Raw genomic sequence first — 12,924 nt, 5'->3', positions numbered from 1 at the left:
TCTGGGACAGCTGAAATTTAGCTCAGGAGCATTCATATTGTTTGTAGATGTTACTACACTTCAAGTGAAGTTAACCTGTGGCAAATTCAATTGAATCGGTATGATTTGGAAAGGCACACACATAAAAGGTCTAACAGCTGAAAATGTTTGAAACAACTACAACTCTTCCTAGAGCTGGCCTCCTGGCCAAACTGAGCAATTGATGGAGAAGGGCCTTGGTTAGTGTTTAGTTGAGCTCCATGATCATATGTGGAGACAGGAGAAATCTACAGAAGGACAAACATCACTGCAACACTCCACCGATCTGGGCTTTATGGCGGCGTGGCAAGACCCAATTCTTTCGCCGGAGTAGAAGAAAATCTCAATGCACCAAAATATTGAGATAGCCTTAATGGAAACCTAGTCCAGAGCATTCAGAACCTCAGACTGAGCAGAAGTTTCACCTTCCAACAGGACAATGACCCTAAGCACACAGCAAGAGTGGCTTATAGACAACTCTGTGAATGTCCTTGAGTGGCCCAGCCAGAGCCTGGGCTTGAACCCAATCAAATCTTTCTGGTGAAACCTGAAAATATGTGTCTGCCCCCATCCAACCTGACAGAGCTTGAGAGGTAAAGAGGTGAGGAGAAGAATGGCAGATAATTGCCAAATGCAGATGTGCAAAGCTTGTCGCATCATACCCAAAAAGACTTGAGGCTGTAAAGGTGCTTCAGCTAAGTACTGAGAATACTTATGCAATGTACTTATTTCAGTTTTTTATTTCTAATAAATTTACGAAGTTATGACAGTTCTGTTATTGCTTTGTCATTATTGAATTTGCCACAGGTTAACTTCACTTGAAGTGTAGTAGTATCTACAAGCAAAATGAATGCTCCTGAGCTAAATTTCAACTGTCCCAGATAGATTTTAGTTTTTTATTTTTAATAAATTTGCAAAGATGTTAAAAACCTGTTTGTTTGCTTGACAATTATGGTGTATCGAGTGTAGATTGTTGTGGAAAAAAAATAATTTAAAGCAGTTTAACATAAGGCTACAACATAACAAAACATGAAATAAACGAAGGGGTATGAATACTTTCACAAGGCACTGCACTATTTGTTACCTGATGTAAGGTACATGAAATATTTTCTTATTTAGCTTACTTTTGGATCATTAGTCATCAGAGTTCGGTAATCACAGACATGGAGATGCACCTTTAATTTTACATAGATCATGTTTAGGCAATTTAAAGTTTGAATGTGATGTCTAAATAGGTGAGTTGTTTACTTTTTAATTAGTAACTATTATTACCCGTATCATATATCCTATAAAATATTCAGATGTGACACACACACACACACACACACACACACACACACACAGAGAAAAAAGAACTGGAATTAATGTGTGAACAGGTTAACAGGCCAGTCATAGTGCACAGGCATTGCCTCCTCTCATGTGACTTATCTACATTCATTCTTAATTACTGGAAGGCTACAGGCAGGTGAGTTTTATCAGGACTGCAGCAAAATTCTACAGGACAGTGGCCCTGCAGGACAGAGTTTGCCCATCCCTGCTTTAGGAGGTCTGTTAAAACTCAATAGGCTCAGGAAAGGCATAAGAGACATTGCCTCCTATTGTTTTACTGCTGGTGTCACTGTTGTACAGTGTCACTTTTATACAAATTTGTGATTTGTACATTTTTACTGCCATATTTTGTAATATTTATTTTTGCACTTTTCTCATCCCCTACAATACCTTTCCTAGCAAATCTTACTCTGGGCGACTAAATAATGTCTAACATTAGCCATTGGCTAATAAATTCTTAGATTTTACACGCCAGTATGTGTGTGGGAGGCGTTCAACACAGATTTTCACTCGATAAACATGCTGACTGAGCGCTTGAGAGTTTCGCTCTCCGTCAAGCGATCTGTACTATTTGGATGCGCTCAATGGATTATGTTATGTACTCAATGGATGCGCAGTATGTAGCACGCAGCGCACCTGTATTTGACGTACCATAAACTAGCGTGAAGGCGCTCGACTCGCCGTCGCTTTACTGATAGGGCTGTGTTTCTCACACATGCAAAGAGAGAGAGAGAGAGTCTTGCATACCATGCTGAATCGACGCGCTACATACCACCAGTCCTAAGTTCAGTTAAAATGACAAATATGCATTCATACATGGTTACCGAGTTTGAGTTCTACTCACTAGTTCCATCATTAAATAGTGCTTAATTATCATATCATAATATAATGCTTGATTGGCTGAAGTTAAGCGTGCACATTCAGTTATTTAAGAAGCTGTTCCATTTTACAAAGATAAGCTGATTGGGTGGAATCGTGTGTGTGTGTGTACCTACTTAACCATATTTTGGGGACAAATTTGTACCCAAAAGTGAGCAAAGCCCGACAAAGTGAGCAAAGCCTGACAAAATCGGCAAAAACCTCAATTTGTGGATGTCCTCATTTGTAAAACTGTTAAAATAAACAAAGTTTTTTTTTTTTACTTTCGAAATTGTAAAAATGCAGAAAGCTTTCTGTGAGGGCTAGGGGTGGGTTTAGGTTAAAAAGTGTATCTGTATATAAAAACAATCTATGCAATGTCCCCATTTAGATAGCTAAGTAAACGTGTGTGTATGTGTGTTTGTGTAAAAGTGTGTGTGTGTGTGTGTGTGTGTGTAAAATAGTATATCAGTCTGGCGAGTAAACAAAAAAATTTACTAGCCAATAGCGATTATATTGCCAAGGTGTGCGTAGAGGGTTGCCTAGTGACAGTATTGGACTGTGGGAACATGCAGAGTGCATCAAGCTTGTGCAGAAGATGAGCACAGACGAGCAAGTGTATTGATGGCTCTCCTCTAGTATGTCATCTACAACAAGTAGCACTGGGAAGTTTGATTCACTGAATGGAATTTGTTCATTCGGCTGTTTCAATGAGAGAGAGAGAGAGAGAGAGAGAGAGAGAGAGAGATAATCATAGCCTTCCTAATGCTACTTGAAAGAGAGGACACAGGTGAAATTGTGCTCAAAACATTCTCTGCCTCTGCATGTTCATAAAGGTTCATGCGATCCATCAGAATCTGCTCACTCAGCACTCACATGGCCTTCAACCAAATGGAAAGCAGTACACTCATTTTATCAAAACTAAAATATAATTTTATATAACTACAGAAAAGTATGTGTAATTACTGAAAAAAATAGACAGTACATCTGATTACTATAACAGCACAGGTCAGCATTATATGCGTAAAGACAAAATGTTTCCGAGTGAACTATCCTTTTAATTGATCCCACCTTTGGTACTGCCAATAGCGAGGCAGAATAAGGAGGACAAGTGGGACAAAAATCTAGATATTCAGTGAAACAAGGAGATGCCACAGCAAACAGGGATGGGGTGAAAAATGAGTGTGGACTGAATGAATGAATGAATGATTGAATTAATTAATTAATTAATTAATTAATTAATTAATTAAATAATTAAATAATAATACTTAATTATTAACAAATTTAAAATATTGTTTACACACACACACACACACACACACACACACACAAATAAAAAAAAACCTAGAGATTATATTTATGTTTTATATAAAATTGTACCTATAATAAACAATGAGACCAGGCTGAACATGATTCAGTAACATTTGATTATATAACATTTGGCTTTCAACAAAACTCGTGCAAATGAACATGCTGATATGTTTGTCTGAGAGCAAAGGTCTGTTCACACTCTGACGTGACACAGTTTGCTCAACATCAGCATAATCAAATGCAGTCAAACATCAGAGGCACACAAGCTAGGTAAATACCTGTTATCATACTTGAGCGCTAGATAACATTTACAGATGTAAACGAAAACTAGCACAACACAGCAAAGGTAGCACACAGTACGGAAACTCATTCTAGCACTGAATAAGTAAGGCCAATAATAATAATAATAATAATAATATTTATTTAATTAGAGTAGAGTAGAGAATTAGAGTAATTTGCTGGTCAAGTGAATTAACTTATTGTAGAGTTGACGAAATTTATCATGTGTGCTGTAATGTCCAAAGCAGATGTCATAAAAAATGTCAGTAGTTTTAAAACAAGTGGTACATACATACATTTGTATGAACTTACCTTCACGATATGGAAATACAAACAGAAGACGGAGGACAACGAGCACAGCATTTTGAAGCCAACTTATGTAATTTATGTGATTTGTGAAGGAGTTCTGGCGTGAGGGTAGCTGGGGGAATCAATCTAACATTTTACAAAACATTAATTTGTCAATCACATCCTTAGAGTTTTAGCATTTAATGAGATATGTACTATATATCTATTTAAATGTCAGCCTTTTATGAAAATGACTTCTGCCAACTGTCTGAACTCAAGGAACCTATGCTGAAGATGTGACTCGATTCAGTGGCTATAGAAAACAATCCCTGGATCACCAAACACAGATATAAGCCTTGCAGTGTATAAAACTGATGCTATAAATCCAATTGTCACAATACAAAATATGTGAAAGACTGAATCAGTACAGGACTTGTTCTGTAATCATGAGAGTAAACATTGATAATGTATGATCTTGCTACAGATCATAATTCAGAATGAGTTAAAAAAAGTATACATTTGGGGCTGAACACACTGTAATTATTATAGTGAAAATTTAAGAATGTTTTATTGTAAATAATTATTGTATTTATGTGGGGTTAGTTTTTTCCCATAAAGCACAAAGTGTGTTAAATTTCAAAAAGACAGTTCTGCTGTTTTCCATTTATGAAAATGTAGGGTGTTCACTGGCATTCAAATTCAGCATCAATTTAGCTTGGTTCATTATAAAAAAAAATTACAAGCAAAAATACCAAGCAAATAACACACACTGTAATAATCTTACCCTCTTTCGCCTCTTTCCATCCATACTAATACATTTATCTCTAGTTCACCTCACTTCACTCTAATGGGAACATGTCCCGGAAAGCCTAGTGACAACTTACACAGTTCTAGCCATCATGAAATCCTATTCTCTGCCTCAGACATCATACCTACAAACTTCTAGGATTAACCAGTTGAAATATACTCAAGAGTTTTATTTTGAGGCTTTTTTTCATTTATGTCTTTGAAATAATTGGTACTTATTACATTTTGGATAGATATAATTTTTGAAAATCTTTATATTTTTCACTATTTCTTGTGAAATCCCAATATATTGAGTTGCCTGCTTGCCTTCTATTGCCACTCAAAGCCTATGCTTAACTGTACAATACTGCATCAATTTTCTGCATATTGCCTGCCATGTGGCCAAACTATGTTCGAAGCTTCCTGAACATAAGGATGCACCAATTATGAGGACAAACAGGATAGAAAAGCTTTTAATAGACATAGATCAACTCTGTACCATATGGTGCATCAAGTGGTAGACTATTTGTGAAATGGTAATTTACCTTATAGTGTTGTCCATGCGGGACACAGTTAGGAACGCAGCCAGGTTAGCAGTGTAAGACGAACACACAATCAGTGTGAACAACCACCAACTGCCCATGACTATCCTCAATGCCACAGACCCCACCACTGAATCTCCACCTGTGACAGATAACACAAAAATACTTTAGATTGTGTAAATGTACTGTAAAATGCAAATAAATAATAAATAAATGTAATGTAAGAAGGGATTTCGATTCCTATTATATTTCTTGTAAGATACATGCATTTGAAATCACCCCTTTTGTTTTCAAAACAGTTTTTTTTTATTTTATTTTTTATTCTTTCATAAAATATTTTACATACTCCGGCTTTTTTTACTCCTAAAATGGAGGCCTATACCACAACAAATAGACAAGCAGACATCTAACAAAGAGAATTAAAAGATTATCATATGGTAATTTCATCACAGATGTGCATAATCTATAAAATATAAACACACTTTCACATTATTAACCCTAGTCATTAGAATAAGTCAGAAATGGCACCATTATTAGCATGCCATAAGCATAGCTAATTCCTAATTTTTAAGATATGAGCAGTGGAACAAGTGACTGTTTTAACCGCTGCAAAAGTTTTATTGTGTTTTGTACAATCTGCTGTAAATTTCATATGGTGGCATGCTACCGAAATATGGCATAGATACAGGCCAGATTTAATAACTAGCTGTTAGGTTTAAAAAGGTTGGCAGGCAGTATGCCAGGCATTAATAGAGAGAGCTGGGGGTTTAGCGTGTTATTTGCTGAGGTAGCTATTTATTCAATTTTGTCACTTGGATGAGAACCAGCATATTTGCCTTATTCAAAGGCACTTTTAAACTGTTTTAGCACACTTGTCTGTATGCCCTATGTATGTATGCTGGTTTTGAAATTGGAATTCAAATATGCAGTTTACCACTCCAGTGACACAAGGATAGGCATTCTCTGATGAAAAAAAGTAGATCACAACTATTACAATTTAACATGCTCCATAAAACACTATTTACAACTGCTTTTAAACCTTAAAGGGATAGTTCACCAATTTACTCACCCTTAACTTTATAGGATCTAAAGGCACACTTAAATGAAAATGTGCTTTTTGTGAATGATTGTATCTTTTAAATGAATACTGATTAAGCAACACATTTTGTGCTAAAATAAATCATAGAAGAAGAAGAAGATAAAGAAGAAGAAGAAGAAGAAGAAAAAGAAGAAGAAGAAGAAGAAGAACTGACCGGATGTTTAGATGTTTAGAATATGGCTACAGTATACGATGGTGGAAGATTGATTGACTGATTGATTGATTGATTGATTGATTGATTGATTGATTGATTGATTGATTTGATTGATTGATTGATCGAATGACCTGAAGTCAAGTCAGGAAACTCTAGACTGGCACTGATTGGTCCTTGACATGTAATCTGCTAGCAATTACATTGTATACTACATGGTGCAAGCAGATTTGTTTTGGCTGTATCTTGCTTGCTCAATATTTTAATAGTCTGGTTCAGTGTTCACTGTAAGCCAGTCCTGCAGCATGCTATAAGTTACTCTGAAACCCTCCTCCTCCCCCAGCTCCACCTGTCTAAATCAGTTAGAGGGACATTTTGTATGTTTATTTGTGCAGCAGAAACGTTTATGTGTATGGTAGTAGCAATTCACCATACTTGCTCTGCAGGAATAACAGCAGCAGCAACAACAACTTGTGTAGCAGATCTATTCCACCAAGACTAAATAAATTAACAGTCATACCAATTAACATGCTAAAAATACACAAAGAGTGGTAATGACTGAATTGCTGAAATTATATTTTAATGGTGCCTTGTTGTCACCTGGACCGAAAAAGAAAAGACAAGACAAGAAACAAAAAGTTTCTACAACAAAATTCTACAAAATATTTCCTTCTGTGTTCCACGTGTACGGGATGGGTGAATAAATGATAACAGGATTTTCATATTTAGATAAAGTATTCTCTGATTATTTGCAAACACAAAATGTTTTAAGCTGCTAAAGAATGCTTGCATTAGCAGTTCAGATGCTTACATGTCTTAGAGGGAGTGATGTATTGACACCCCAATATCATCAGACAACAGCTTTATTCTTGTCATGTTTCTAAGCCCTGAGTCAAATCATCACCTGATCCCCTGGCTGCTCTTAAAAGCATACTAAACTGATAAGTCGTTTCTGAAGGTGCCTTTGAATGGACACTTGGGAGAGGAATTAATTAAAGTACCTTGTTGTACAAAGGCTCCATAGACAATCCATATAGCACTATGCAATGAGTTAGACATGGATGAAGTGTGATGGGCTCCTGGAGGATTCTGGGAGCGGAGCATCTGCATCCGTGTCAGCAGGAAGATCAGAACGCCCACCACAGGAATGGCAGCTGCGATACAGGCCCATACAGCCAAATCAAAAGGGGCAAACAAGGAAAAAATGTTCATCTTTTCCTCGGGTTTGCGATGTAGGATCCCTACAGAGTAGTCCATGTAGCGCTTGCTGAAGTCCACTACGTTCTCTCGCTCTGGTGTTATAGTTATGGCAGACACTGCCAAATCAGCTCTCTGTAAAGACAAAAATTTATTAAAAATGGTACAATCATAGAGACTTACACTATAGGTAATAAGGGCCTTACAAAAATGCACAATTTATTTTTTTTCGAATCAGTATGTTTTCTTGTTTTTCTAAACATCCTTAAAACAAGCAAAATTGTGTAAGATTTTAAGACTGTCCAATGCATCTAAAATAAAGTTTATTTTATTTCCCAACTAGCATTTTTTTTAAGCAAAGCCTCATTATATTTGGTTATATTTATAACGGGGTTGTCCTGCACCCATGCTAAAATCAATAAATAAAAATTGCCAGTGGGATAAGAAATTATAGATATATTTTCTAAAAAAACAAGTCATAGTATCTTAATAGTATCTCTTTTCATTTTCAGATAATTTAACTTGTAATGATGTTTACATATCTTAACTGAAAAACAAAACAAAAATACTGAAAAAAAGTATGACATGAACAAAAAAAAAGTATGACATCAGCTTAAAAGCTACAGTACTGTACTGTGTACAAGCCCTGCTAAATGACCGAGCTTCATTTAATTGCTGGTTGATATACACAACATCAGACCAAAATCTTTGAGCGATTCACCTCTTGCTGTTTTTTTCTGTTTAATTTGGTTGAACTCAATCTAGCTGTATGAACCCTCTAACAATCAAGTGTAGCGTTAGTTCTGGCAGATCACGTTAGTCAAGCTCGCATCAGCTGACTCTCAGCTGATACCCATCTACCTATGGGAATACGACACCTATCTAAGCACTTAGCACTTTACAGTTCATACCTAAATAATAACCTCTTAGAGTGCAAGGTACTGGCCAAAATGCCACTGCAACCAATCACAGAATTAAAAGTTAATGTCACACAATTATTGTGTTTTCTTGACCGATCATTGCTGTAACTCCTAAAATACTCATGCCCATCCCCAGAACAAACTAGCACACAAGAATCTAAAACACAATATATTCTGGTGACCTTTTCAGCAGGGTAATTTGAGAAAATATCATGCAAGTATTAGTTGGGTAACTTTTAATGGCTTTGGACATGTAAATATAATGTTTAGAGAACTTGCCTTGTTTATGAGTTCCCCAATCATGCCATTCCAAGAGCCATTGGGTAGCTGAGAGCCATATTTGCTGTCTGCTACCTGATAGATATCGTACTTGAATCCTAGGATCTTGGCCAAGGCATCCAGGACATCAATTGAGAACCCTTTATATCTTTTGGGCTGTCCGAGGATGTTCTCTGCCACCATCACAAATGGATCCTCCTTTGAAGAGGAATATTGATTACCAAAAGTAACAGACAAATTTTAAATGGTAGGTAAAACGTGCTTCAAGACTTCCTATGGCTCCCTGGAGAACCTTTCTGTAGTAGATGCTTACTGGCCTGGGAGAATGATTACAATTAGACCATGAGGAATAAGCACATTAGAAGCGGAATGTTTCTCCCACCCATGCCAGAGATATGTATTTCAGTAAACAGTGCTATACTTTTATTTGTGAAGGTAGGCATAATAATGTTAGCCAAAATAATTTGTAAGCAAACATGAAAGAGCTTAGGGCTGTTTAGAACTTTATGAATGAGGGACGTTCCAATTCTATTGAATTCTGCAGAGTTTAAAGGTTGCAGATTCTGTGCTCTGATAAGTAGAATGATATCTAGTACTTAAGTACTGACCGTGAAAAACGTAATGATTGATTTACTCACACATTTACACATCAACACCAACAAAACATAAATATTTTAAATGTTACAATGATAAAAGTAAGTATTACCAACAACGTCACAACTTTAACGGTAACCCCTTGCATGCCATTCTCGATGCGGCTCTCCTTTAGACTTCCATTTAGGCCATGGGCAGAATCCCATGTAGCTAACTGCAGGACAAAGAAGAAGAAGAAAAAAAAACAGGTCAACATTAGCTCTTCTGACTTGGACAGCACAGTACTGTAAGTGTTTACCATAAGACATATTTCCAAGTGAATCAGGGTATTTATATTTACAGGAAATAAATACATAAGACGGGACTTGATCCATCAGACATTGATTCACTGGTAAAAAGTGGTTCCATTTTCATGTCAAGTTTACTTCAACTTAAATCTTCAGAACTGTTGTTGATAGTTTATTTTGTTATTATTATGAATTTATTGGTTATTATTATTATTATTATTATTATTATTTGGCCACTAAAATTCTAAAACATTTTTGATACTCCTGCAGAAACTCCAGAACTGTACCAATTGGGCAGTTGACTAGGTCCTGCAGTCGCTGTCCGCACCATGAAGCGAAAAGTTTCCACTTTGAATAATTCGAGACTGTGGGGCTGTAAATACGGGATGAGTACGGTTTCTCCCACGATCTTGACACCTCAGCATGGAGATCGGGGAAAAACGGAAGGCCCCGTCGTGAAGGCTGTGATCTGGATTCAGAAAACGCTCGTCTAATTACTTTTAGGACGAGCGTCCTGATTCTCGGCTGGCCAAACGATATTTTATTTTGGCTACTGCACAAATCACACCTCATATGCGAGGGGGTGCCTCGGCAACAGCGGGACCGCTGCCAGCGGGTTCACGAGCCTGGCCGCTCTCATCAAACACAGAGCGGAGCATACGCAGCGAGAGTAACTCGCAGTGATGCCAATCAGCTCACTCGAAAGCTGACCGTGCATGCTCTGCTCCTAAACAAACAACACACAGATCGTGTGTATCCCCCACTGCCAGATAGCGTGGGCAGGGAGGCACACGACGTCTGTAATGCCGTTTGCTCACCATGGATATTAGTTTAGACTTTGACATATTATTTTGAATGCTTGTGGACTGACAGACAACAGTAAATAGACTGACACATACACAGAGCGCTACTGAAGAGCAGAAGCTAACTTGCGCTCTGCCGGATGCGCTTTTATACTTCCTGGCGCTCACGTCACCCCGCTCGTGACGTCTCGCTGCTCCATTGGACTGATTTTACACGTGCTTCAGAACGCGGTCACGCAGGGACGTTCCCAAAGCGAATCTCGACGCAGCTCGAGTTCCTGAAGGGGAACATTTAATTGTCTTGAGTGGGGGGCTAAACTGAAGATTATTAAATTCAATTCAATTATGATTCAGTTTAATACATTAACATGGATCACATATCAAAATCAATATACATAATCCACAATGACACTGTAAGCGATTAGTTATCAGTATCAATGATGCTACATTTAATGACCTGATTTAGAAGACTGATCTCATTAATCATTCATTTACTCAAAGAAACAAGTGATAATGAAGTTTAATAACATCATTTAACAATAAGGCCTAAGCTCATTTCAATGTGATGTGTGTTTTTCTTTGAGGTGTTTGCATTAGCTGAAATCACATAAAATGTGTTGCTATAGAACGCAGACAGAAGTAAAAAAAAAAAAAAAAAGAACATTTGCATGCATGTAGAAAGTAGTAGGCATATCCCTTTAGGAGGCACAGCATTTTCTCTCCATTACTCTTCCATGAGGACAAGTACCATGCTGGTCTGGTTCCAGGTGGTGGTACTGGATCAAATTACAAAATGCATCTGATGAGCATCACTTGCCTTGGGACCCAAAATCATTTTTAAGCCAATACTTGTCGTCTTTAGCCATAAGGGATTTCTTCATTACAGTATGTACACAAACAGCCCTACAGCAGTGGCACAGGGGGAAGCTTGTAATGTTGAAAAATGTATGAAATTCCTCATTTTCTTACAGAGCAACGCTCTGAACAGTCACAAAGTTAAAATAAAGACAAATGAAAGCCTCTGTGACTGTGTGTGTGGTGGTGTTGGTGGGTTGGTAGGAGCACTGTGTGAAAACTTGCCCTAAATTTAGAAATATACTGCCACAGCAAGAACATTATCTGCTTATTCTGTTTTAAATAATGAAACTCATAGTTGTTACAGATTTGCTACACTGATTACATTGGAACACATTTTGAAGTCCAAGTCATTTCATTTTACACTGTTACATTCTGAAAATGAGAAAATATAACATTTATTATTATTATTTTTTTTAAGTGTTTCGCAGAAGGGTATGCACGTTTTGGGACATACTACCAATTCATAATATTGCTTCTTGAAAGCATGGACAAACACTCTTTCACAGTTAACATCAATATTTATTAATAATGTGTCGGAGTGAAAATAACTGTATTTGCATTTGCATATATGTGACCCTGGGCCACAAAACATATGGGTCCATTTTTTTAAATTTTTTTTTATTGAGATGTATACATCATCTGAAAGCTGAATAAATACGATTTCTATTGATGTATGGTTTGTAAGGATAGGACGGTATTTGGTCAAGATACAGCTATTTGAAAATCTGGAATTTGAGGGTGCAAAAAAAAAAAAAGAAAAATCTAAATATTGAGAAAATCACCTATAAAGTTGTCCAAATGAAGTCCTTAGCAATGCATATTACTAATCAAAAAACTTAAACAATTTAACATCAATTTATTAAAAGTTTAACAAATATTACATGTTTAGGGCCCTATGAAATGTTTTATTTTCCAACCTTATGTTTTATTGTTTTAGCATGTCTAATTATTTGAAAGCATAAAACAAGTTTCATTTATTCTTACAATAGCCTTATGATTTTTTTGCTCAGAAATTCTGTGTTGTGTATTTAAATCTATCTTTTAAGTAATGATAATTAAACAAAATGTATTTTTTGGAAAATAAAGGTAATTTAATATTACAATTAAAACACTGAAGAAATATTGTATGCTTATTCCTTACAAATAAGGTTTTAATAATTTTAGTAGTAGTAGTAGCAGCCTGTTATGTACATTCTACTCAACAATAGTAATATATTTCTGCCAATGCCCTCAAGTTAAACCGAACTTTTATTTTGACGGGTTGCCGTGAATACCTTTACATTTCTGTGTGTGTATGACATGATGATAGTTTTACTCAAATGAAA

At 36.5% G+C, this 12,924-nt stretch overlaps 1 protein-coding gene across 1 annotated transcript in view; it reads right to left on the bottom strand.

Moving 5' to 3' along the window:
• The window catches only part of grid1b (glutamate receptor, ionotropic, delta 1b), a 484,036-nt gene that overhangs the window by 20,286 nt on the left and 450,826 nt on the right, over positions 1–12,924 (bottom strand). The window contains exons 9-12 of the mRNA XM_016439916.1: positions 9,764–9,865; positions 9,058–9,255; positions 7,663–7,993; positions 5,415–5,553 (exon numbers count right to left, since the gene is read on the bottom strand). Coding sequence (XP_016295402.1) covers positions 5,415–5,553; positions 7,663–7,993; positions 9,058–9,255; positions 9,764–9,865 — 770 coding nt within the window. The remainder of the gene's footprint in view (positions 1–5,414; positions 5,554–7,662; positions 7,994–9,057; positions 9,256–9,763; positions 9,866–12,924) is intronic.

This window comes from Sinocyclocheilus anshuiensis, unplaced genomic scaffold, assembly GCF_001515605.1.
Source record: "Sinocyclocheilus anshuiensis isolate Anshui unplaced genomic scaffold, SAMN03320099.WGS_v1.1 scaffold151, whole genome shotgun sequence".
Classification (NCBI taxonomy): Eukaryota; Metazoa; Chordata; class Actinopteri; order Cypriniformes; family Cyprinidae; genus Sinocyclocheilus; species Sinocyclocheilus anshuiensis.
Note: the sequence above shows the minus strand (reverse complement) of the source record. Positions and strands in the feature narration are given on the sequence as shown.